Source organism: Panthera pardus, unplaced genomic scaffold (assembly GCF_024362965.1).
Source record: "Panthera pardus isolate Hobbes unplaced genomic scaffold, ASM2436296v1 HiC_scaffold_21, whole genome shotgun sequence".
Classification (NCBI taxonomy): Eukaryota; Metazoa; Chordata; class Mammalia; order Carnivora; family Felidae; genus Panthera; species Panthera pardus.
In genome coordinates this window covers 36,408,383-36,436,080 of record NW_026526777.1, presented here as the reverse complement: position 1 = coordinate 36,436,080, position 27,698 = coordinate 36,408,383, and the positions used below count along the sequence as shown (strand labels likewise).

At 41.4% G+C, this 27,698-nt stretch overlaps 1 protein-coding gene and 1 non-coding gene across 7 annotated transcripts in view; one reads left to right on the top strand and one right to left on the bottom strand.

Annotated features, from left to right (window-relative positions):
- HHAT (hedgehog acyltransferase) overlaps positions 1 to 27,698 on the bottom strand; it is a 324,958-nt gene that overhangs the window by 255,029 nt on the left and 42,231 nt on the right. For all 6 annotated transcript variants that reach the window (XM_019429308.2, XM_019429317.2, XM_019429288.2 and 3 more), the window contains one exon: positions 5,126 to 5,239. In XM_019429308.2, the coding sequence (XP_019284853.1) occupies positions 5,126 to 5,239 (114 nt within the window). The remainder of the gene's footprint in view (positions 1 to 5,125; positions 5,240 to 27,698) is intronic.
- On the top strand, positions 20,343 to 20,459 carry LOC128778952 (U5 spliceosomal RNA). Its single transcript, XR_008424805.1, has one exon. It is a non-coding gene; the product is annotated as a U5 spliceosomal RNA (small nuclear RNA).

Sequence of the window (27,698 nt, the reverse complement as noted above, 5' to 3'; positions counted from 1 at the left end):
AATTTTAACAGTAATCTCATCTTTGTAAGCATATATGTGAACGTATCACTTAGTTTTGCACAATTCTGAGCTTTATAAACATGGGATCTTATCTGATGGATTCCTCTGCAACTAGCCTTCTTACTAGCTCAATGTTGTGATCCAAAAATTCATCCATGTTGACAATTCTAGCTATGATTCAGTCCCTTCCATGGAATACGTTCACAAGTCCTCCATTTCCCCATAACGGACACCTGGATTCCTTCTGGTTCTTCATTACAAACATCAATCACTGCAATGAATTCCTGACTTGCCCCCTGACTGGCAAAAAGAGTTTCTCCAGAGACTATGTCAGAATTAGCACTAGTAGCCTTGGGCTATGCATCTCTTTGAAGTAATATATTACAAAGAAGCTGTACCAATACATATGCACAACCTTTCTGTATGAGTTCAGGTAGCTGTTATTTGATACAATCAGGATTTTTGTTTTGTCTTTGCTACACTGGAAAGTAGGAAATGATACAGTTTTAAGATGTATTTGTTTGATTACTAAAAAAAGTTGAACAGGTGTTCTAAGTTTACTGGTCATTTATGCTTCCTCTTCTGCAAATTCCTTTTCACATTTGTGCCATTTTTTTTCTATTGGGTGATTTGTCTTTTTCTTAGGAAATTTCTTTATATATTCCAAATACTAGTCCTCTGTCAGGTTGCAAACAACTCTATTAGTGACTTGCCTTTTCACTTTCTTCGTTGTGTCTTTGGCTACATCCAAAGATGTACACTAATTATACACTGATGATTACACATAATTATACATTGAGAAGTTCTTATTTTAATGTAGTTAAACTTATCAATTGTTTTCCTTTACAATTTTGTATTTTTTGGGTCTTGTTTAAGAAATCTTTCTCAACCCTAATAACAACAGATAGTCTAGATCACACTTTGTAAAAGTTATATGCTTTTTTCTTTTTAAATCCTTAATCTACCTTGAAAAGGATTATGTGTCGTATGAGTTCTTTTTAATATAGCTAAACAATTAGGTCAGCACTGCTTACTGAACAGTTCATCTTTTTTAATAATCTTTTTTTAAATTTTTTTTAAACATTTATTTACTTTTGAGAGACAGAGCACAAGTGGGGGAAGGGTAGAGAGATAGGGAAACACAGAATCCAAAGCAGGCTCCAGATTCTGGGCTGTCAGCACAGAGCCCTACACGGGGCTCAAACCCACAAACCGTGAGATCATGACCTGAGCTGAAGTCAGACGCTTAACCAGCTGACCCACCCAGGCACCCCTGAACAGTTCATCTTTTCCATATAGATATGAAATGCCAATTCTGTCATAAATCAAGTTTCCATCTATGCATAGGTATTTTCTAAACTCTATTCTGTTCCATTGGTCTATTTGTCTATCCTGGTACCAATACAACAATGTCCTAATTATTATATCTTTGTAAGTCATAATTTCTGGTAAGGCATATCCTTTGATTTTGGTACCAATCTTATACTATCTTCATTAAATATACATTTCCTCCTTTTCTCTTTTCTGAAAAAGCCTGGTTAAGATTTAAGTCATTTGTGTCTGGATGTTTGGCAGAATTGGTTTATTACTAATGTTTTTTTAAATTTTTTTTAATTTTTTTTAATTTATCTTTGACAGAGAGAGACAGAGCATGAGCAGGGGAGGGGCAGAGAGAGAGGGAGACACAGAATATGAAGCAGGCTCCAGGCTCTGACCTATCAGCACAGAGCCCGACGCGGGGCTCAAACTCACAGACTGTGAGATCATGACCTGAGCCAAAGTTGGACGCTTAACCGACCGAGCCACCCAGGCGCCCCGATTACTAGTATTTTCTTAAATAGATTTGACTAGTGATTAAATTTCTTTTCATGGTTTTAGTGACTATTTGGTCTATTTCTCATGAGTCAGTTTTGGTAAGTTATATTTCCAGCAACTTGTCTGCTTTGCCAAAGTTTTGAAGATTTTTGGTGTAAAGGTGTGCAAAATATATATCCTCTTACTATATTTTTTCATCAGCTTTTCCATACTTAATATCGGTTATTTGTGCACTTTCTTTTTCCTTGACCAATCTTACCATTAATTTCTACTTTTATTTTTGTTGTTTTCTTCCTTCCTTTTTTCTGTTCTTTAACTTCTTAAACTGTGTGTACTTTGCTCATTATTTTTCAGCCTTTCTTAATAGGAATGTGTAGGATTATGGTTTCCAATTAAATACCATGCTAGCCACACCCTACAAGTTTTGATACATGTAACATTTTTCATTTATTTCTACTCTCTAACTTATAGTATGATGATCTCTTTTTGACCTACATGTTATTTAAAAGTATGTTTTCTTTAATTTCTAAATGAGTTAGAGTTTTTAGGTCATCTCGTGTTACCGGTTTCCAAACTTAATTGCACTGGGATTAAAGAGAGTAACCTATATAGAACAGATACTTTGACATTTTGTTGAAAATACTTTGAAATGTGTTGAAATGTATGGTCTATATGTCATTAAATTTTATAAATATTCTGTGAATTCTCCAGTTGTTAGATATAATTTACATATATTTCTTATATCAAGCTCATTAATTATATTTTCCTTGTTTTTCTAAATGATATATTAGTCATGAAATTATGTTAAAACCTCTCCCTATAATAAATTTTTTTTAAGGTTTTTTTTTTGGGGGGGGGGGGAGGGAGGACAGCAAGACCCAAGCAGGCTCTGTGATGTCATCAAGGAGCCCGACATGAACTGAGGAACCATGAGATCATGAACTGAGCCAAAATCAAGAGTTGGACGCTTAACTGACTGAGCCACCCAAGTGCCCCATAAACTTTTCTATCTTTATGGTACTGATCAACTTTTGCTTTACATCTCTCAAAGCAGACAAAATTAGAATTGTAACACCCTCCTAATGGAATTAACTCTGTATCATTAAATAATCCTCTGTCACTAATAATGTTCTTTGCTGGTTATTAATAAAACCACACCAGTATATGGGTGGACAGGGGAGTCTTAGGTTTGCTTGGAATGTCTTTTCCCATCCGTTTACCTACCAAACTTTCCATGTCCTTCCATTTTAAGTACATCTTGCTAAGAAGCACATCTCAGGACTCTATTAATTTTCCCTTACTTCTGTTTTTCTTTTTTAAGTGTATTTATTTTGAGAGGGAGAGAGGGAGGGAGGGAGGGAGGGAGGGAAAGAGAGAGAGAACACAAGCGGGGTAGGGACAGAGAGAAGGAGAGACAGAATCCCAAGCAGGCTCTGAGCCATCAGCACAGAACTGGATGCAGGGCTCGAACTCACAAACTGTGAGATCATGACCTGAACAGAGATCAAGACCCGGACGCTTAACCAACTGAGCCATTATTTGATTTTCTTTTATCCAGTCTGACAACCTTTTTCTGGGGGGTATGGGTGGGGACTGGGTCCATTTATATTGATTGTGACTACTGATCTATTTATCTGCCATTTCTTTTGTGCTTTCTCTTTGTCCTGTTTTCTCCATGTTTCACCCTTACTTTTTAATGACATTTATGACAAATGAAGCTCCTCATTTTTAAGGGGGTTAAAAAAAATAATAATGCTCTCTTACCACCCCTACCTTACACAAAATGACGAATTAAAATCCTGCCGTGAAAAGCTTTCCTAAAGTTATAAACCTAATCAGTGAGAAAGCCAAAGACCCGACACATCATCGTCATCTCGTACTCTTCTGCTGCACTGCAGTTCACCCACAACCATGGCAGCAGTAGCAAGAGTGGACACATCTCACAGATCCTCCTTGACATCCTTCGTCTTTCCCTCACACAAGTAACAGTGACAGGTAGTAAGCTATTCATTTCACAGATGGGAAAACTGAGACCTGGGGCAATAAGTCATCTGTCTGTGGGCAGAGAAATTTTAGTTAGACACAAAAATGTTAAATCTCTAGAAAACTTGAAGTCTTAAAAAAAAAAAAAAAAAAAAAAAAAAAAAAGACCAAACAGAAATTTGTGGAAGAAAAGAAACCCATTAATGAGGGCTTAGGTACCTAAAATTGCTACTAGCTTAGGGACACCCAAAAAATTATTATTTACTATTGGGTCTGCTCAGAAAGCTCTATGAAACGTTTTAATGTATGAAGATCTGGCAGCATATAACAGTGAAGTTTTTGCCATTTTAGAAGATGGGAACCACTTGGGTACAAAAAAGTAATCAGTATCACATTTAAAACAAAGTTAACATGTTGTTGGAATTTCCTATCTTCCAGGATGAGACACGATCCTGAAAAGCACCGATTTTCAAGAAAGAGCTAAAAAATAGCCCACGTCCGGTACACGTTTCTAACCACACGACACCCTGTTTTCCTTAGCCTCACACTGTGGTCTGCCGTGCCCAGAGGCTCCTGCTTCTTCGGTCTCTTCACCTCCATGAACCTCTAAGAATCAAACGTTTCCTGTGGGCTGACTTCCAAGTCAGTTTTTGGTCGGGTCATCTTCACTATGTAGATTTCCAAGCACAGACTCATTTTTTTTTCACTTGGGGAATCTACAGAGTCAAGAAGCGTGTATCAGAAGACGCTGGACAAAAGCCTGGCCCCTCAGCGACAGAAAGATCCTCCAGGCAGCGTCTGAGATCCCTTGGGAGCTAAACCCATCAAGAGGCTTTCAATCCTCCCTTCTGTGAAAGCACTTCTCAAACATCCTCTTTGAAGTAGCCCTTGTTCTCCACTCCAAGCCAGGGCAAGAATAAAAAAAAATACTACTGGAATTCTGATCTACAACAGCTACCGTGGCATAAATTATTCGACATTGAAATGGTTCCCATTTAGTGATATCATTCACTACTTTCTCCTGAACTTATACATTGTCCTCAACAATCGGTGTTTTTTCAATACGATCATTTGATCAGGTATGATCTTAGTTTTATTCTAAAACCTTCATATTCAATGGTTTCAAAAATAACCTGGAGGAAGCAAATGCAGGATAAGAATGTAGGAGATCTTTACCATAAATGTCTTATTGATCATTAGCAATTCTTTCTCATCTTTTCCAGGCTCCCAAGGCCAATATCCACATCTCCTGATTCCCAGTTCAGGACTCTTTCCTCTCAAAAGGCAAAGAAACAGGCATAAGAGGAAATGCTGCACATAATCATACCTTCCTTGCAAGCACGCCGGCCACCTGAGACACAGCCATGTGGCCCAGCAGAAACCGCACCAGCTGCTGTTTTCCCCATTCCATCCAGAAGCTCCACTCAAAGTCATTTGGGTCCTAAAGAGAGCAAAACAGGAGATTATCTGAGGGATTTTGGTACATCTTAGGCAGAACAGAAACTCCAGTTAATAAAACAACCGGAAAGAAGGACAACGAGAATCCAAACTCCAAATGACATGCGCGCATTCCCAGCCCCAGCGCTGCCACAACACCACCAGCTTGTACCCTTCCCTCCAGCTTGGCTGGTCTCACTGCCCTTCTCCGAATCAGTGTCTTTTCAGAGCTGATCCCCCAGGACCCTCTGTGGAACAAAAACCATTATTATTCCCATTTCATAAAAGATGAAACAGAGGCTTAAAGAATTCAATTCATGTACCCAGTGTCACATAGATAATATCAGTTCATTGCTTGCACTATCTCAGGTTAGCCACGCAAACGAGAGAAATGCAAATTGGCTGCTAATAAAATTGCTTAAGGTCAATCGTGTTAAGTCTTGCTGTCAATTTGGGCAGGAGAATGAAATTAACCAATTCTCCATAGGATAAGGATGAAAGAATGAAAGATATACTTCACTTCCCTTCAGGAAGCTCTGTGTCCATTAACACCCTGTGTATAGGTGTCCATTATCACCCCATGTCTAGACATGCACCAGGAACAGTATCCATGCAGCTCCCTGGCAGAAGCAGGTGAAAACTTCTGGGTAAGACTAGACGTGTGAATAGCTGGGGACTAACATCCAAAAACCTTGGTTTGGCCTTGGGAGCCCTAGGGAGATCATGGCAGCTGATTCAAATATGGAGGGAACAAACAGTGATTGGCCACTCTAAAATGGGCAATGCACGCTTGGCCAATGAGCATCTCAATGATGAAGTGGGGATTTGAGATCCTCAGGATTTTCTAGCCCAGCTGTGTGGGTGGGGAAGGAATCCCGAGTGACTATTGATATGGAACAACTCACCAGTCTCTGCAAATGGAACTTTAATTGGATTTAGAGGAAAATACATGATTTTTTTTTATACCTAAGGATTGAAGAGTAATTTCATACCAGTTACACATTTAAAAACTCTCTTTCCAGAAGGTAAAGCATAGATAAAATTTATCTTGATTCATATCAGACTATGAATACAGAGATAGCAAACCTCGTAGCCAAGGTTATAAGCTTGTTCTGGTTTAGATCCCAGATCTACCCATATACTGTTTGTGATGACTCTGAGTGAGATACTTTATACCTTTCTGACCTATCGGCTCATGTGATAACAGTACTGATCTTCCAGGGGTTTGTGAAGTTTAAATGAGAACATATGCATACCGAAAGTTTAAAACAGTACCTGGCATGCTGCACTCAATAAAAACTGCTCCTTGCCACCAACTGTTAGTCCCATGTACTTCTCATCCTATGTTAACCAGCAAGACTGTATCATGCTTTACAATGTGCCACTTGTTTTAAAAAAAAAAAAAAGTTTTTCCATTTTCCAAATGAATACAGTATTGTACATCAAATAAAACATGTTCCTCACATTCAAGATCGTGATCCATAGACAACCTGCTCGTAGAGCCCCCATCCCCATAAAAATTATGGGTCTCATCCAATTCTTTCCATTCAGAGATGATGACAGGGTCCAAGATGTGCACGTGCCACATGGCCAGGCAGCAGCAGAGCAGAGAACACAAACCTTTACCTTGGCTCTCAATCCCTGATCCAAAGCTCGTTTCCTCATCTCAAAAATTTCAGATGAGTCAATTAAATGAATGAATGCAAACAAGCTCAAAGGTCACGTGATGATGCCATGCTGGGAAAGTGCCGCTTTTGTAACAAGGATACAGGCAAAGAGACGCTAAAAGTCGAGGTTGAATTTTTTTAATTCCCCCCTCAAAAATATTCCAATATCCTACCTTTTTTATTATAAAGAGTGTTCTTAAACACTAAGAATAACACTTTAAATTCAGAACCCCAGGCTTACCAATGCTTCAAAGCCTCTCCAACTTTAACTTTCTAGGGGAAAAATGATATCTCATAAAATGTAAGAAACCAAAAAGACCTTGATGTTCCAACGGAAGGCCCAGGCCTACTGAAAACCCTGTGCTAGTAAAACCCCATCAACAAAAGTTAGGGTCTTTCATCATTAATTCCTTTGCAGAAAATATCCATTTAAAGGAAATAAAAACATTTCTCTCATGTCTATCCTTCTCCATTTAACGTATTTACCTAAAGGAAATCATGTCTATCCTAAGGAAATAATCGGACAGAAAGTTGAGCCAATGAATGGAACAAGATGGCCAATAACTAGTGGTTGATGATTTGGGTAAGAAAAATGTTGACTCACCTGCTTTTATAAGCAAAAACTTTACAGATACTGAGTTCAATCACACGTTTCAAGGCAAATGTTAAAGCCTCAAATTAAGAACAATTTTTTCATATTCTGTTCCTTCCTCCACTTCCTTTCCTGATCCTGCAGTTCTTAGTCAATTAAAACACTCTTCTTCAGGTCTCTAAGTGAGCCAGACATAAACAAGGGATCAATTCAAGTCAGACAGAACCAGGAAGGCTCCTCCACAGAGAAAGGGGAGACTAAACTCCAAGGAACAGTAATCTACATCCAATCTTCTAGATCCGTGCTTCCCAAGCTTCAGTGTGCACACAAATCATCTACACATCCTGCTAACATGCAGATTCTGGCCCAGCATCTCACCTCTGGGATGGGGCCTGGGATTCTCTATTTCTAACAAGCTCCCAGGTGATGATATCTGCTGGCCCAGGGACCACATTTTGCGTAGCAAAGATCTACATCACTTATTATACCTCCTTCCACCTGAATGGTCGTCACCCCAGAGGATCCTTAACAGTGCACCCCACCCCATACAATTCCCAGGCAGGGACACACTAAAGCTAATATTTGCCAACAGAACAGCCATCATCCTGCTCACTGTCGGAAACTCTGAGCACCTTAATTCAACATGTTTTAAACTAAGTAAGTTAACATGCACAGTTACTCATTCTGATACTTTCAATCTGCAACCAGGCAAAACCGAGAAACCTAAAAGCACATGACAGTTCTAGGCATCTCTTAAATAGTGACTCCAACTTCCTGGTGAAACAGTCTTTCCTATTCTTCACAAAAGAAAGGGCCTGGGCCTGGTATTCTTAATCGCTTCTTTCCCCAGCCAGAGAGCAGAGTCCTATCCTAGGCCCTGTGGGAAAACCTGTGTATTCCTCACCCTTGGGGAACTCACATCACCAACACCGACACCCCACAATCAAGACACTGAAAATCCACTGTAAAACAAGAGAGGTCACAGTGATGTAATTCAAACACATACACTTGTATAAGACAGACCTTTCCTTCTCATGTAAATCACTACCATTCTGGGTATGTGTTTTCTAACAACCTCACAACAACCCTTCAAGTTTTTTGAATAGACAAATTATTTGCCCATAACGAGTAGAGGGGTGAGCTGGATTTCAAACACAGACCTGTTACCAAAGAGGAAGTCCTTTTCCAAGATGTTCCTACTTGTGCTGACTCTACCTGGACTTCCCTAATCCACCCAGACAGACACACACACACACACATGCGCACATACATGCACCCTACTAACCAAACTGCCTCCGAGAGGGTACCTCCTTAATACCACCATAACCACAAAGATGTTGGCTCAAGTGTGAGGTCTTCTTCCCTCTTCCGGGTGGACCTCATTGTCTCCCTGTCATTCACATCTGAATTCCAGCACCTTTATTATAACATAACTTATTGGAGCACTTTTTATTATAGTCAATTCATGCATTTTCTCTCTAGGGAGAAAAATGGCAAGTTCTTGAAAGTAACCTTGACTTAACCAAATTTGCATCAGGTATGCCCAACATTTGGCAAGCCTTAAAAATGATGGGGGAGGGGTGCCTGGGTGGCTCAGTCGGTTGAGCGTCTGACTTTGGCTCAGGTCATGATCTCACAGCTTGTGAGTTCGAGCCCCGCATCGGGCTCTGTGCTGACAGCTGGGAGCCTGGAGCCTGCTTCAGATTCTGTGTCTCTCTCTCTCTGCCCCTACCCCTCTCATGCTCTGTCTCTGTATCTGTCTCTCTCTCTCAAAGATAAATAAACGTTAAAAAAAATTTTTTTAAATGGTGGGGGAGTAAAATCAGCCTAAGTTCTTTTTTTTTGTTTGTTTGTTTAATGTTTTTATTTATTTTTGAGACAGAGAGAGACAGAGCATGAGCAGGGGAGGGGCAGAAAGAGAGGGAGACACAGAATCCGAAGCAGGCTCCAGGCTCCAAGCTGTCAGCACAGAACCCGACGCGGGGCTCGAACTCACGGACCATGAGATCATGACCTGAGGTGAAGTCGGACGCTTAACTGACTGAGCCACCCAGGCGTCCCTAAAATCAGCCTATGTTCATTTCTACTCCTGCACAAACCTGGGTAAGTCACTAGGCTCTCTGGATCTGAGCCTTCTACGTCTAAAACAAAAGGCTAAACTAGCATGATGTCTAAGATGCCCTTAAAAGAATAAAAAAAAAAAAAGTAGGGGTGCCTGGGTGGCTCAGTACATTAAGCAGCCAACTTTGGATCAGGTCATGACCTCATGGCTCGTGAGTTTAAGCCCCACATGGGGCTCTGTGCTGACAGCTCAGAGCCTGGAGCCCATTTCAGGTTCTGTGTCTCCCCCTCTCTCTGCCCCTCTCCCACTCTCATTCTGTCTCTCTCAAAAATAAACATTAAAATTTAAAAAAAAAAAAAAAGCTACTTTCCAGACTAAGGGAAAGAGACACTACTAATAGAGTGTCTACAGACTGCTGACTGAGCACCCACCATTCAGGCGAGGGGTTGATCTCCCATCACCCCCCCAGTGACCAATCCAGGCCTCCACAGTCCACCTGCTCTGTTCCAGAAAGTCCACCAGCCTGCCCTCTTCCCCAGATTGGGTAGAAACTACTACAGTGTATTCACTGTGTCGTAGGATTCTGCCCATAGCAAGATAAGTCAACCATCCTCAGAGAGGCTACATATCGCATGTCCCAGGTCCAAGAGCAAATACATGACAAAGGCTGATTTCAAAGCCCTAGGTACTAGACCACAAGGCCCATATTTCACGTGGTAAATACCTATAACACAAAAATAGTTAAGATGGTAAATTGTAAGTGCACAGCTCAGTGGCATTAAGTACACTTACACCGTTACACAACTGTAACCACCATCCATCTCCAGAATCTTCAGCTAGAATGTCCAACTACTGGACTCAGAGTTAAATCTGACATTCATTTCCATGCTTCTCTGGAGCCCTCAAGGGAGGATGGATGGAGATTCCCACAGAGTGATTAGTACCGTGTATGTTTTTGTGCTATGCATGTATTTGTTAAGTATAGATAAACAAACTATTTTAGTCTGATAGTCCCGGAAAAACAAATTCAAGAGTTTTCAGGCTGCATATCCTGAAACAGAGATACTCACAGGCCAAATCTGAGAGAATTGACATGCTCAAGATCCCCCAAACCCACTCAAAAGAAAGGAAGGCAGAAAGGTTCTAGAAACTGGACTGAACAGAAGTGAATCCATGGTTAACCAAAGGGAAACATGAACATTCAGAAAAGCTGCAAGATCTGAAATGCCAGGGGAAAGGGACCATCCTACCTTCTTCTCAAAATAAAATGTGGGCTCTGTATGGCCGACTCTTCCAACCCTTTTCTAGCATGACTTCCTATACATTAGAGGTCAGAAGGCAAAAAACAACAACAACAACAAAAACCTTACATTACCTACATTTCCCAGAATTCCCTGCAGCTAGCATGTCTACATGTGCCCCAGCTTCTGATGAACAAACACACAATGACTCTGATAAGAACATAAAGATGTGCAGGCTGGGAGACTCTTCTGAAAGTATAGTGGCAGAGGCCCTTGTTTTTCCGCAGCACCATCAGTGGACACTCCAGGGTTCAGTCAGTCCATCCGGAGGGTTGGCAGTTTTGGTTAGCACACTCGCTGCACTGTCCACTCAGGCTGGGACCTGTGCAGCAGCCACAGTTTTGCTCTGGAAATTGCTCCTGGAAGTTCACTTCGTGCCTGTCCCTGCAGTCCTTTTGACTGTTCTAAAATCTCCTTAAATCCCTGCAATACATTCCTTTCTGCTTAAGCAGACCAGGGTGGATTCTGTTGTCTGGAACAGAACCTTGATCAACATACTTTGGAAGGGATTTTTCTCCTGACTGCAATCCAGTTCTACTTGTGTAACAGAACCCCCTACGAGAATATTCACTTTATTTATTTATTTTAATATGAAATTTATTGTCAAATTGGTTTCCATACAACACCCAGTGCTCATCCCAACAGGTGCCCTCCTCAATGCCCATCACCCACTTTCCTCTCCCTCCCACCGCCCCCATCAACCCTCAGGTTATTCTCAGTTTTTAAGAGTCTCTTATGCTTTGGCTCCCTCCCTTTTTTTCTTCCTTCCCCTCCCCCATGGTCTTCTGTTGAGTTTCTCAGGATCCACATAAGAGTGAAAACATACGGTATCTGTCTTTCTCTGCCTGACTTATTTCACTTAGCATAACACCCTCCAGTTCCACCCATGTTGCTACAAAAGGCCATATTTCATTCTGTCTCATTGCCAAGTAGTATTCCATTGTGTATATAAACCATAATTTCTTTATCCATTTATCAGTTGATGGACACTTAGGCTCTTTTCGTAATTTGGCTATTGTTGAAAGTGCTGCTATAAACATTGGGGTACAAGTGCCCCTATGCATCAGCACTCCTGTATCCCTGGGGTAAATTCCTAGCAGTGCTATTGCTGGGTCATAGGGTAGATCGGTTTTTAATTTTTTGAGGAACCTCCACACTGTTTTCCAGAGTGGCTGCACCAATTTGCATAGAATATTCACTTTAAAGAAAACTATTCCAAAATAAGTCTGTTTAGTGCAGGAAAATGAAATGGAGCAAAACACCAGCCTAGCCGGTCCAAGAGGTTCTAGAACTGGATAATGAAGGCAATGAGTGTTGCACATTCACAAGTGCATCTGTTTATATATTTCAAAACCAAATAGAAAATGATCTACCTTACTTACCAATCTGTATTTTTCATTACCATAACTCTCTTTTTCTCAGAGAAAACAACAGAGAGCTGAATATACTGTATATTACTATTTTCCTTACCCTCATATCCAGCATTTCACCAAAAATAAATATAACAGAAACGTTAGACACTTTTGTGTATCTATTTCCTACATAGCATTATGTTCATATTATTTACCTCAAGACCCAATTCCTAATCACACTGAGCAAAAGTCACCTCTGAACAGGAAAACCTTTATAAGATACCTGAATCCAGAAATGTTTCCCTGCACATTCAAAAGCAACAAGCTCACCTTAATGGCCTATAAATTTCCAAAGGAGAAAGAAAAGAAAAAAAAAAAAAAAGAGGACTAATATGTAGGAACTCCGCACAGAAGAAGCACTGCTCTCTGAATGAACTCAGGCTAATGATTCATTTAGCGATTATTGGAATAGTTTTCTCTTTCAACAGATGCTTTGCTATTTCTAAAATAATTTGAAGAAAATTATTTTACTGCCCACAATTTCCAGAGACACTCTTCCCCCAACCAACATTTCCTCAAAGATAAAATGTTTTCCCTACCAAATTTTTTATTCTGTAAATAATAAAGTCTCTGCTTAAATGTCTTTACCGGCCTCCACAGGTAAAGAAGATACTCACAGGATAGGGATCCATCGACAGGGCTGGCGTAAACTACAATGGTTCTACTGTGTGTCATTCCCAGTTTCTTAACTGGCCTTCGTGATCTAAGCCTCACAATCCATCCAGGGCATAATGGGGGCAGACGGATGTTCTGCAGAAGAAAAAGCCTCTCAAGATGACTTAACTAAATCAAGAACACTTAAATTCTTCGAATCTCTTCAACCCAACTAACAACCTAAACTCAGTAACATTCTCTGACTACCCCTCTACCTACCTACTTCCTAGAAGTTGTTCCAGAGTATTCAGGACTTATGCATATACTTGATCAAACATGTAAAGATTCTGTCTCTGCCTTTGTCTCCTCTATATTTCTCCTTTTCTTCCTGGAGCTAACAAAAAGAATCAAATTTTTAAAAAGAAATAGTACTTTCTAGTATGAAGTCAAGGCTTTATAAAAATTATATTCCTTTCTCCACACGTCTCAAACTGGAAAAACACTATATTTTCTACCAAGTATATGGAGAAATGAGTTGTAAATGAGTAATAAGGCTGATAAATAAGTTAGGGATCATGACAAAAAAAGTAATAGAACAGGATGGCTGGACAGCCAATTATTAACATATGATTTCCCAGCTACAAACTCTAATAAATCATGTATCCTATTAGCGTCTCTTCTCCTGAATACCAAAAATACAAAAGGAGTCACAGTAACATAGAAGAAAAAAATGGTCCGCCAACCTTTGAGGGCCTTGGCCCCTAACATGGCCCTCCCACTCGGAGAATTTGCTTTCTGCTTAGGAAGTTTGCATACATACAAGAAAACTAGTTAATATACAACATCCCTGCAGTGGGCAAAAACTAGCAAACTAGAACTCCAGGTGGAATCCCCAAATGTCAAGTCTTCAGGGCAGAAGGCCAATTGAGAAAGATATGAGGGATAGAGGCACCTGGATGGCTCAGTCAGTTAAGCATCCAACTTCGGCTCAGGTCATGATCTCGCATTTCATGGGTTTGAGCCCTTCACTGGGCTCGATGCGGACAGCTCAGAGCCTGGAGCCTGCTTCAGATTCTATGTCTCCCTCTCTCTCTCTCTTCCCCTCCCCCACTTGTGCTCTGTCCCTGTCTCTATCTCTCTCTCAAAAATAAACATTAAAACATTTTTAAAAAGAAAGATATGAGTGATAAAAAAAGAAAAACTAACATTTTTGTCATCTTTCCAGGGGGTACAGGAGGGCGAGTCTTCATCATCCCAGATACCATTTTTTTCCTTGAATTTTACACACTGCATGAAAGACCAGGGAAGTGGCAGAGTATATGAAGGGTTCTCCCACACACCTTTTCTATCTGTCCCCTTTGCCCATTAGCTGCCAAAGCTCTCAAAGAGACACCTCCCTGTAAAAGAGAAATTACATATACTGGTCTCTGCTCCCAGTGCCTGGCACAGAGCTCCTAAAACCCTTGTAATTTCTTGTATTAAGACCATAGGAACATTTTTTGTTCTAATACTTGGTCTTTGACCCTAGTTCCTGACACAGAGCTCCTAATTCCCTTGGAATTTTCTGGTTGGGAGGAACACCTTTTGTTGTAACAAGGTGACTCTTGGTGGCCTCCCGGATGAGGGCTGCTCACCAGGAAGACCAAGCCATGATTAGAAGCTTGGAATTTTCAGCCCCACCCCCTCTCCAGAGAGGGGAGGCAGGCTGGAAGTCAAATGAATGTTCATGCTTAGGTGAGGAAGCCTCCATCAAAGTTCCACGTAGTACCAGGGTTCACAGAGCTTCTGGGTTGGTGAATGCACGGAGGTGCTGGGAGAGGGCGCTCCTGGAAAGGGCATGGAAGTCCCACACCCCTTCCACAGATCCCGCCTATGTACTTCTTCCATGTGACGTTCACATGTATCTTGTATCACACCCTTGTATAATAAACTCATGTCTCCCTAATCCTCCCGTTAAGGATAGCTAAAAACTCTGGATATAACTATCAAACAAACATAAGGCGACTCTCAAAGATGAAAAGAAGAAAGCAGCCTGGCTAGGAAACTCAGGATTTGAGGAATGACATAAACAAAATAAAATAACCCACAGATGGGCTTCATAGGGCAGATGACATAGGAAAAGAATCACTGAACCTAAAGATAGGTCAATAGAAATTATACAATCTGAGAAACAGAATAGGCTTAGAAAATAAACAGAACCTCAGAGTCCTGTGGTACAATTATAAAAGATATAACTTTCATGTCACTGCAATCCTAGAAGGAAAGGAAAAAAATGTAAGGCTGAAAAAAAAAAATTAAAATAATGGCTACAAACCACACAAATTTGATAAAAGGCGTAAACCTACAGATGCTGAATGAACCCAAATCAAATTAAATATACCAATTAAAAGAAAATGGCAGGGGTGCCTGGGTGGCTCAGTCTGTTGAGCGTCCAACTTTGGCTCAGGTCATGATCTCACAGTCTTGAGTTCGAGTACCGCAACGGGCTCTGAGCCTGATTCTGATTCTGTGTCTCCCTCTCTCTGCCCCTCCCCCCATACTCTGTCTCTCTCTGCCTCTGAAAAAATGAATAAGTGTTAAAAATTTTTTTTAAAAATGAAAAGAAAATGGCAGAATGAATTTTTAGGAAATGATCCAAATCTATGCTGTCTATAAAAATTCACATTAGGGTCGCCTGGGAGGCTCAGTCGGTTGAGCATCCACCTCTTGATTTCCCCTCAGGTTGTGTCTCATACTCTCTTGGGTTTGAGCCCCACATCCGGCTCTGCACTGACCCTGCAGAGCCTGCTTGGGATTCTCTCTCCCTTTCTCCCTCCTTCCCTCTCTCTCTCTGCCCCTCCCCCCAGCTCGTGGTCTCTCTCAAAATAAACTGAAAAATAAATTATAAAAATTCATTTCAAATACAGGTAGGCTGAAAGTAAAGGATAGAAAAGGATACACCATACAAAAGAAAGCAGCAGTCACTATATTAATATCAGATCAAGACGACTTTGGTGAAAGAAAATCACCAGGCTCAAAAGGATCATTCAATAATGATAAAAGGATAAATCCGACAAGAAGACAACCCTAAATGTGTCTGTACCAAATAACAGAGCTGTCAAATCCATGAAGAAATGACAGAAAAGGAAAGACAAATCCACCATTACAGCTGAAGACTTCAACACCCCTCTCTCTCAACAGTTGATAAAACTGCTGGACAGAAAAACCAAGGATACAGGAAAACTTACCACCAACCAACAGGATCTAATCGACATTTATAGAACATTCCATCCAACAGCATCAGAACACACATTCTTTTTAAAGATCCATGGAACATTCACTAAAATAGACTATATCCTGGGCCATGATACAAATCAACAAATTTAAAAGAATTTCATCATACACAGTGTATTTTCTGACCACAATGGAATCAAACCAGAAATCAGTACCAGAAAGATAACAGGAAAATCTCCAAACACCTAGAAATTAAGCAACATACTTCTAAATAACCCATTCTAAATAGCCCTCCCCACTGCCCCATGCTCATGCTCGGCCTCTCTCAATAATAAATAAATGTTAAAAAATTAAAAAAAAAAAAAAAAAAGAGTAAAAGTCTCAAAACTCTAAGCTACCACCTCAAGAAACTAACAAATGAGCAAAATAAACTCAGAGTAAGCAGGAAGAAGGAACCATAGATAAGAGCAGAAATCAAGGAAACAGAAAAATCAACGGAATGAAAAGCTAGTTCTTTGTAAAAATCAAGTTCACAAATCTCTAGCAAATGGAGAAAGAATAAGAGAAGACAGCCTAAATTACAGATATCAGGAATGAAACAGGATATCACCAAGCTCCACAGAAACTGAGGCTAATAAGGGATATTATGAACAACTCTATATACATTTGACAACTTAGATAAAATAGAATAATTCCTTGAAAAGCACAACCTACCAAAACTCACCCAATACAAAATATATCATTTCAACTACCAAAAAAATTAAATTCATAATTTAAAAACTCCCTAAAAAGAAATTTCTAGTCCCAAGTGGTTTCACTGAAGAATTCTATTAGACATCTAAAGATGTTCTTTTTAAGAGGGAAACACTAACACATTTTGCAAGTCTCACAATAAACACATGAAATCTGAAGTTAAAAATACAAGACTATATATAATTGCTCAAAATCCAACAGTACCAAGAGAAACTACAGTCCGATATCCCTCATGAATATAGACACAAAAATTCTAAACAGAACATTAACCAATGAATTCCAGCAATGTATAAAAAAATTATACACTACAACCAAGTGGGTTTATCCAGGGATAGAAGGCTGATTTAATATCGAAAAATCAAAGTAACCCACCATATTAACATATTCTGAAGAAAAAAAATCCCATGATCATATCAACTGACGCAGAAAAACATATCTGACAAAATTCAATGCTCTTTCATAAAAATTCTCAGAAAACTAGGAATAGAGAGGAACTTCCTCAACTTGATAAAGAATATCTACAAAAAATATACAGAAACATCAAACTTACTGGTGAAGCCTGAATGGTTAAGAATAAGAAAAAGACAAGGATGTAGACTCTCATCACTCTTACTAAACATAATACTGGGAGTCCTAGCCAGTACAATAAGAAAATAAAAGGTATACAGATTGAAAATTAAGAAATAAAATTATCCTCATTTGGTTGTCCAAGTAGAAAACCTTGACAAATCAAAAAAGGGAGAAAACAAAAAACACCTCCTATGATAAATGAGTTCAGAAAAGTCATAGGATATAAGATCAAAATATAAAAGTGAATTATACTTCTATATACTAGCAATTAACATAGAAATTGAAATTAAAACTATAAGACCATTTATAATTGCTCAAAATTTAAACACTTAGGGGTGTCTCACTGGCTCAGTTGGTAGAACATGCAACTCATGAGGGAGACGAGGGTGGGTGATAGGCATTGAGGGGGGCACCTGTTGGGATGAGCACTGGATGTTGTATGGAAACCAATTTGACAATAAATTTCATATTAAAAAAAAAAAAAAAGAACATGCAACTCTTGATCTTGGGATTTTGAGTTCAAACCCCAAATGTAGAGTTTAAATTTAAAATAAAATTAAAAACAATTTTAAGTGTTAAAAAAAAGGAATTTTATAGGTATAAATTATAGGTATAAATCTAACAAAACATGTATAAAATTTGTATGCTAAAAACTACAAACACAAATAAATCAAAAGAGGTATATAGAATAATACGCTACCCTCAAGGGCTCGAAGAGTCAACGTAGTAAAGACATAAGTGTTCCCAAAATTGATCTAACATTTTAACAAAATTCCTATTGAAATCCTAGCAAAATGTTTTGTAGACACAGAAAAGCTTATTCTAAAACGTATATGGGAAGGCAAAGGAACTAAATGAGCTAAAACAATCTTGAAAGAGAATAAAATTAGAAAGATTATATTACCTGATTTCAAGACTTACCAGTAATCTTAGAGAATGTGGCATCAGTGGAAAGACAGACACACAGATCCATGGAACAGAAGTGAGAACCCAGAAATACAGCCATACTAGTCTGGCCAATTGATTTTTTTTAATTTATTTATTGTTGAGAGACAGAGTGCGAGCAGAGGAGGGGCAGAAAAAAAGGGAGACACAGAATCTGAAGCAGGCTCCAGGATCTGAGCTGTTAGCACAGCCTGATGCGGGGCTTGAATCCATGAACTGTGAGATCATGACCTTAGTGGAAGTCAGGCACTCAAGCAACCAAGCCACCCAGGCACCCCTGGCAAATTGATTTTTGACAAAGGTATAGAAACAATTCAATGAAATGAAGAATCGTCTTTTCAATTAATGGTGCTGTAGCAACTAGACATCCATAAGCAAAAAACATAATAATAAATAAGCCTTTACCGAAGCAAAGATAAAAATTAATTTGGGTGCCTGGCTGGCTCAGTCAGTAGAGCATATGACTCTTGATCTCAGTGTTGTAAGTTCGAGTCCCACGTTGGGTGAAGATATTACTTAAGAATATTAAAAAAATTTTTAACTAAAAATGGATCATGTATTTAAATGTAAAATGCAAAATTATGAGACATCTGGGAAAAAAATAAAAAATCTATGAGCCATACAACTAGGCCAAGAGTTCTTAGAAATGACACCGAAAGCACAATCCACAAGAGAAAAAAAAAATTACTAAACGGGACTTCTGTGAAAGACCCTAAGAGGATGAAAAGTCAAGCTACTGACCAAAAAAATATTCACAAACCACCAATGTGACAAAGGACTAGTATCTAGACTATATAAAGAACTCTCTAAACTCAACAGTAAAAATAAAATAAACAACCCAGGTGGAAAATTGGCAAAACACATGAACAGTATTTCACCAAAGAGAATATACAAATGACAAGCACATGAAAAGATGTACAACATCACTGTTAGGGAAATGCAGATTAAACCATGAGATATCACTGCACGGCTATCACAACAGCTAATATTTAGGGTCTTAATACCAGATGCTGGCAAGTATGCAGAAAAACTAAGTATCTCATGTATTGCTAGTGGGAGTGTAAAATGGTAGAGCCATTCTGAAAAATAGTTTGGGCTGCTCTCTACAAAAGTAAACATACCTGTATCGTACAATCCAGCAATCAAGCTCCTAGATATTTATGCCTGAGAAATTAAAACTTATGTCCACACAAAAACCTGTACACAAATACTCACATTATATGTATTCATAATAGCCCCAAACTGGAAACAGCCAAAATGCCCTTCAACAATGGAATGGTTCAACAGTGTGTGGTCCATTTGCATCATGGACTAACACCCTGCAGTGAAAAGCAATGAACTACTGATACACATAACTTGATGGATCTCAAGGACGTTATGTTAGAGTGTGGAAGAAAAAAAAAAAAACAGTCTCAAAAGGTTACATACTATATGATTCCATTTGTATAACATTCCCAAAATGACAAAATTATGAGATGGAAAATGTAACTGGTTCCATGGGTTAGGGACAGGGAGAACAGGATGGGTGTGATTAGAAAGAAGCAGCAAGAAGGTTCTGTACCTTGTGGTTCTGTACCTTGCTTGTGTTGGTGGTTAGGGGATAGAAAAGGAAAGGAATGGAACCATACTCAAAGTCCCAATATACAAAAGGGCTAAAACTGTAGTTTCTGTGGTTGAACCAGGACAAAGCATATAGACAGATTTCTGCTTCGCCCCCTAATGGTGGCTCCAGGAGCGGCAGTGACTACAAAGTTGAACACTCTCAAAGTGGATGACTCAGGCTTCTCATTTGCATTCCCATAGTACCCTTCATAGAGTACAGTCTTTTCAAATTTAAAAGAATATTTCTTCCAACTCAATATTTCTAACTATGAGAAGCATACTTACAGAATTTCTTGTACAAACTTTGGGTAGAGAGTAGTACTGATGGATAAAGAGTCACCATCAGTGAACCAGGAGTTGTGGTTGGTGGACTAGTAAGATTGACAACCCAAAGCCATACTCTGGTTTCTCTTCAAATCGAATAAATCTTTCGCCTTTTACTAAAGATTTCCGTGGAGAGAAACAATTCTGAGTCTTTGGACAATTTTTTGAGGCCTTGCTTTGTGTAAGGCTGTATCAGTTGTTGTAACAAAAGACCAATCTTGTAGGAGTGGGGGAAAAAGAAAAGTCCTTCCAGGACATTTGAAATTTTCCTTTTTGCTAACTTTAAGAGCCATTATGCTGAGTGTCAGTAGAGTGACACTCAGCAGACTTCTAAAACAGCAAGATACTAATTAGGGACATTACCTGATAGAACCATTTCACTGTATGATGAAGCCTGAGTAGTTTACTAGGAATGTCTTCTAATGGCAAATAGCTTGGAATCCCTCTCTATATAATTTCACAGTAGCGCAAGCTCCAAAAGGATTTCATAGGGTTCTGGGACTGATTTCTTCTGCTTGCCTAATAAATGTGTGATAGAATTTGGTCTGAGGTTTGCTTTCATGAAACCTGGGAGCCAAATGATGAAATAACTAACCCCCACCCCCACCTTTATTTACATCTTTGCCCACAAGTCCCACGATCTCCATCTCACTCTCACCCTGCAGCTGCTTCTAACTTCTTTTAACAGAGACTTACCAACTGTGATGTCATGATTTTAAAAGGCAATAACCTTTTAAAGAATGCTGACAGGCACTACTTCTAGGAAACTACTGAGAGAAGGAAGCATTTCCCTTCCTCCCCGCATCTCTCCCCGAGTTTCAGCTCCAGGCCGCAGTTCACACTGCCTAGGTTGGAAGAATCTGCTGCTTCTCTCTGAATGCCGTTAGAACACGGAAAGAAGGAGTGAGTTGGCATGTGAAGGGCTCTAATCGGAAATGCAGTCCCAGATGGCTGCAATTCAAATAATATCCAATATCGTTATCTAAAGCCGTACCTGAGAGTCTATATACCATAAGCAATGTTAGAAATAAATAATTTAGAAGTGAAAGAAGTGGTGTTCAATATATACGGTGGGTTAGAGATTTTCTCAGGTTCTAATACTCTTCATGAGGATGAGGCACAACAGTCCCTCAGACAGTGGCCCCCTCTTCAGAGTACTTGGATAGTGAGTTCAGCCCTGAAAACACTGAGAGAGAGAGAGAGAGAGAGAGAGAGAGAGAGAGAGAGAGAGAGAGACAGGCATGAGCAGGGGAGGCACAAAGAGAGAGGGAGACAGAATCCCAAGCAGGCTCTGCACCATCAGCACAGAGCCCCATGCAAGGCTCAAGCTCACAAACCCAGAGATCATGACCTGACCCGAAGTCAAGAGTTGGATGCTTTACTGACTGAGCCACCCGGGCGTCCCTGGAGGAGTACTACTGACCCATCATTTAAAATGCCCTGTGAATTAAATCATCATTCCCTCTTCAAATATAAAAATAAAAGTCATCCCTCAAAAAAAAACAAAAAAAAAGCCCAGCACCCAGAGCTTCAGGGAAAATGGCCCTAAGTCTAGCCCTCCTTTGGTTCTATGTCCCTTCACTTCCTAAGACTATCCCCTGATCAGACTCACAGGGCGTCTGCTCCCAACCATAGAGTAGGGCTGCCTCAGCCTCGGATGAATCCTTCCTGCAAGTGGCTCGATGGAGAACCTAAAGTCAGAGAGCAGAGGCTTCTCGAGCTTTCAGGAACAGGTTTAATGGGAAGTTTGGCACCTGCCTACTAATAAATGTTGCACACATGGCACAATTCACATCCAGACTCTTTTCCCAGAACATACTACTTGGCAGCAAAGTTGTGGGACAGGAAGATATTTAACTGCTACCCACCTCCACCTGCTGGAAGCTACTAAGAGTAAAACCAAAGAATCTGACTTTTGTTGAACCACCAAGCAGATTTGGGTCAGTTCAAAGCATGGCCCTCCAGGGAGGGCCTCAGCTCAAATCTGCCTCCTCCAGGGAGCCTTCTCTGGCCATTCCAAGGTTAGAAATTCTCCCAGAAATTTTTGGCTATACTAACAAGAGACACTCACACGCCTGGAAACATTGTGTTAAGTGTAATACTAGGGTCAATTTTCAGGCAGGACACACAAATAGGGCCAGTTGTCCTGGCTGTATATTACTGGTATCTGTTCAGTTTGCTTGAGGCCTCTCCCCTTTGTTAAACACAGACAGCAGCAGCCCTGTTAAAGCTATCTGTCAGCCTGGCATTCTCAGACACGGTGTAAGCAACTTAAGGAAAGAAACCACACCTCTTACTTCTCAGCTTCTGGCACCTCTCGCAGCCTGGGCCCCAAAGTAGTTGGTAAGTAAACAGTCACATGTAAACTGACTGCTTTGTGGCCAAGAAATTTCTCACTCAAAACCTATTTCCCCACTGCAAGGTCTAAGTATTCATGGGAAACATCCCGTTTCTACTCATCCCTCTCCCTTTCCCCTTCTCTCTCTCTCTCTCTCTCTCTCTCTCTCTCTCTCTCTCTCTCACACACACACACACACACACACACACACACACACACTTAGTTTTGCAGAGCTAAATTCTTGGTTCTAACTTCACCTTATTTCCCCTGGCTTCTTCAAGTGCCTTTATAATGAAACAATATTTTCTATGAACTAGTGGATATGAGAGACAGGAGGGCAAAGCAGGGTGCCTGTAGGCTCAGAGTGAATGAGCAAATGTGATGTGTACCCATCTGCATCGCAGATCCCATTTGGACACAAGGCAGAGAGTGGCACTTGTTTCTGTCCTCCCCAGGAAATCACCACCACCTCAGTTTCGTCCTGCCATACATCAAGAAGGAAATCCAGGGGGCGCCTGGGTGGCTCAGTCGGTTAAGCGGCTGACTTCAGCTCAGGTCGTGATCTCGCGGTCCGTGAGTTCGAGCCCCGCGTCGGGCTCTGTGCTGACAGCTCAGAGCCTGGAGCCTGTTTCAGATTCTGTGTCTCCCTCTCTCTGACCCTCCCCTGTTCATGCTCTCTCTCTGTCTCAAAAGTAAATAAACGTTAAAAAAAAAATTAATTTCTTTAAAAAAAAAAAAAGAAGGAAATCCAGCTGGGATGAAGCTAGATAAGAGTATACTGACAGGTAAGAAGCAGGAGTTCTTTATGTTAACAAGAGGGAAATCAAGCCCAACGTGTGCTCGTGAAACTTCCTTCCATCACCAGGCTGTGGGTTTCTTGGCCCCACCATGTGGAGATTCTTCAGCCCACATTCTCTCTGCCTGGAGGGGCTGGCAGAGAGCACAAGAATCTGCCTCTGCTGAGCAGCCCCTCTGTGAAGGGGCAAAGCTGCATAAAATCCAATTTTCTGTTAATAAGGATAGGCTTAAAGTTCTCACGCACAGCCCAAGTGCTTATTAATCTGTTCCCATCAGATGGAGGGAGGCAGAGATATATAATGACACTGGCATCATCTTTGAGAGGCTATGGCTTAACAAAAATGAGGTAAAAAACCTAAACTCTCTAAACCCGCCAGAATTTACACACATGAAACAAAGCCAATGTTGCTGAGGGACCGGTGTTCCTTTACAGTAAGCCCCCAACAAGACAGGCGTGTTCACCGTAATCCAACAAACACTAGTGGACTCTCAGGCAGGGAGAGGTGGAGACGAAAGATCCTCTTACATCTACAACAGATGACGGTTAGATAACGACGGTTCAGGAAGGAGTCCTGGGAATGGAACTCACAGAAGAGAGAACAAAATGCCAACCGGAGGCGGGAGCAAGGGGAGAGGAGTCGGGGACGGTCCCCTCTGGGCTGTTCCTCCAGCAGAGGGGAGGTGCACACCAGTCGCGGGAAGCATCATGTGTAGGAAACATCAAGGCATCTGCAGGGAATGGCAGACAATCCTGTTACGTAGCAGCAAAGGGTGACCACAAGGATCCGAGGTGCTGTAACCAGGTAGGGTCAGTGGACAACTGGGCCTGAATGTCAGCTACGGAGTCTGTACTTCACACATCAGAAATGGGGGGCCATGAATGGGTTCTGAGTAACATTAGGAGGTAACCCATCCCGGACATTAACTCCAGAGATGCAGAAATCTCGGGGGCTGAGGGGAGGTAAGGTAAAGGTGCAGGGTGGGCAAAGCAGGAAAATCACAAGGCTCCTGGAAGAGGCCACAGAAGACCCTATCGTGGTCAGCCTCTATCTTACGCCTCCTCCCCACACCCAGCCTCCCAGCCAAGCTGAATGATTCTCGCTCTCTCATCCGGGTCCAAATGCACACTACGCCCTTCACCCACCTTCCCCACTGGCTCCCAGCACCGCCGCTGGAACCGCCATGAGTCCAGGTCATATGCACCTTCTGCTTCCGCACGCCCCACGGAGGGTCGCACCACACGCCTCGCCACCCATCGTCACCTTTCCCCCAAACCCAGAGCCCAGTCAGGAGAGACACTGAGCCCGGAATGTCCTGGCCTCCCCACACACAGCACATCCCCTGCAAACCTCTTACACAGTAGACTCGCAAGGAATATTTGTTAAGTGAATCAAAACAGAGCTTGTTGTGTTTTTAAGTATTGAAATACAGAGGAATTAAAAATTAAGCTGAACCTGAAAATCTGTACAGGCAAAAACTTCAGTAGCTAAAAACTGTCTGTACTTTAGAATAGTACCTCTTTTCTCCTCACCAAGACTTAACTGAACAAGCTTCCCTTCTCTGATCGTGTCTTTTCTTCCTAACCCTCTGACAGGCACCGAAAATCCCTCTCTGCCTCTTCTGAAAGAACTTCTTACCTACAAGGATGCCCCAGTTTCAGAACCTGCCACAGGAAGGAGTGTCTTCAGGAAAGAAGGAGGAATCAATTACATGTAAAATCTTTTGTGTTACATTAGGCTTTTGAGTGCTCTCTCCAGTAACGGTCTGCTTCTGGATTTAAATGCTTCTCTGCAGGACATTACCTGCTTGCCAGAGAAGGGGAATCAGCAAATCTCAACTCTGAAACAAGGAGGTTTTCCACGGAAGGTAAAAAATAGCAAGCACAACAACACGTACTGGGCATACGTTCTGCACCAGGCACACACATGCTGGGCCTTTTCTGTCCAGCATCTCTTTCCCCACAACCTCCCCTTCCCGTGTAATAAAATTAAGGCTCAGAGGAGGTAAAGCATTTTCCAAAATGCTGTAAACTGCATTGTGAACTCAAGTCCGACCAACTCCAAACCTGCACTCTTTCCATTATGCTACCAGAACCAGAAATGATAAAAGGGGAAAAAGTCATGACAGTATAACCTGACATAGAGCTTCGCTTGTTATCAGTTTGATTCAGACCCTGTCCAGAAGCAAGTTTCCTATATCAGGCAAGGAACATGGGCATGAAAAAGTTTCCTTTATCTCTTGGGACCACCAGCAAGAAAACCAGCACGAAGACAAAGACAAGGGGACCATCAAACACCAAGACAGAGAACGGCCAGAACTGGAAAGGTACCAGGCGGGACCCATCCCTGGCCACCCATGAGCTCCCAGCACACAACTGTTCCAAGAAGCACTGGAGCCTGCAGGGAAGGGCGCTTCTAGGCCCAGAGAGCAGATATTGCAAAGGATGCAAACGTCTCAGCATATGGGTCATGAGCAGTCATCGACGGCTGCACCCACACAAGCTCTCCCACCACATCTGGTGTCTCAGCAAGTGCGATTGACTTTATACCAGGCCCAAAGGCATTCCTGATTGGGCTATAATCCTCCAAACTGTTAATCAGCAAAAACTGGAGGACCATGGTCCAGCCCAGACCCCCTTCACTATCCAAGGAAGCTCCATCTTGAGTCAGCATCTCCCCACTGCCTCTTTCCCTTCTCCAGTCATGGCAATCCCCTCTGGAACAACATCTCCCTACTGAGGACCGTCCCAAATCCTACCATTCTGTGGAGCTCAGCAGTGCGGGAACTTCCTCCTCCCCAAAGCGGTTTCTGAATGCCTGGGCCGCGGTGGTCTCCCCCTACCCTGACTATAAACACGGGCGCACTTAGCATTTACCTACATGTCTATCCAGATGCAGTTAGTTCTGATGCATTTAACTCCAGTGTCACAACCTGGCACAGTTAAATTCAACAAAACACTCACCTCTTCTAGGCACTGAAGAGGCAAGAATGATTAAATCCCAGCCCTGACCTTGTGGGACTCACAGTCTAGTGAAGGATGGATAATGTAAGATACAACTGTCCAAATACATTTATCATCATAGGGCACAAGATACAATCCAAAGCATTCTATCACATCACCGCATCTATTTGCTTCATATCATTTAGCTCAATCTGTGGCTGTTACAATTGTCCATTTACCTACCGTCCATCTGTCCCCACCAAGAGACAACGGGACAGGAGCCTTGTCTGTCTGGTTCACTACTGTGTCCCCAACACTCAGTTCAGACATGGGCACAGAAACACACTCATTAAAAGTAGTACGTGTGGAAGGAGATAAAGAGAGAGGCAGTGAAGTGTCAGGAATGATGAGCACGAAAGCCCCAACTTAGAGGTCCAGGCAACGCTTCTGTGACAGGGAGACAACTGGGCTTGGATATGAAGAGGGAGTAAGGACCAGACCGGGAAGGGGAGAGACACAATCCAGAAGAGGAAACCGGATGACCAAAAGAAAGGGCAAATCAGAAATGACAAAGGCAGTGCAGGGAGAGCTCCTAACTATTGCGGCAGACCGGTTACTCTGGTAAATGCCTGGAGACATTTTTGACGGTCATGACTTGGGTCAGTGGTTGCTGGTACAGTCCAGGGAGGCTGCGAAACACCCTGCAATGTACAGAACAGCTCCCCCACAACAAAGAATTATGTGGTCTAAAATGTCAGTAGCACTGAGTTTAGCAACCCTAACATTTAAGGGATGGACTGGTCAGAGAACATTAAAGCTTTTGTCTAAAGTTCACAATTCCTACACTCACCAAATAGCTTCTTTTGATTAGAATTTGGAGCAGGGTAGCATTTGCTTACCACCTCCTGTAACCTCAACAAAAGGAAATGTTCAGCAAGGAGTGTCCAGAACCTATCTGGCCTCTCTATTAGCTGAGATAAGACTTTCAGCAGATATCTGTGCACTCCCTAATGCTGCATTTGGCCTCTGGGTCTGTTTTATGATCTTCACCAAGATCATAGTGTCAATTTCCCTCATCCGTTGACTATCCACCAGAACTCTCTGTCTTCCCTCTAAATTCTAAGACTCCAAACTACCCAACCCATTTGCAAGGGATGAGACATAGAAAGATGAGGACAACAAGAAGTGCTCAATAGCACCAGATAAATGGATGGATGGTCAGATAAACAGAGGGATGGACAGATTTTTCAGAGTGGAAAAAGAAGGAGTCCTTGGAGCTCCAAGGGCATGCATCTGTGCCTTGTGCACTTTTCCAGGAAGGCAGGGTTGTGCTGCAAGTTGACACCCACGC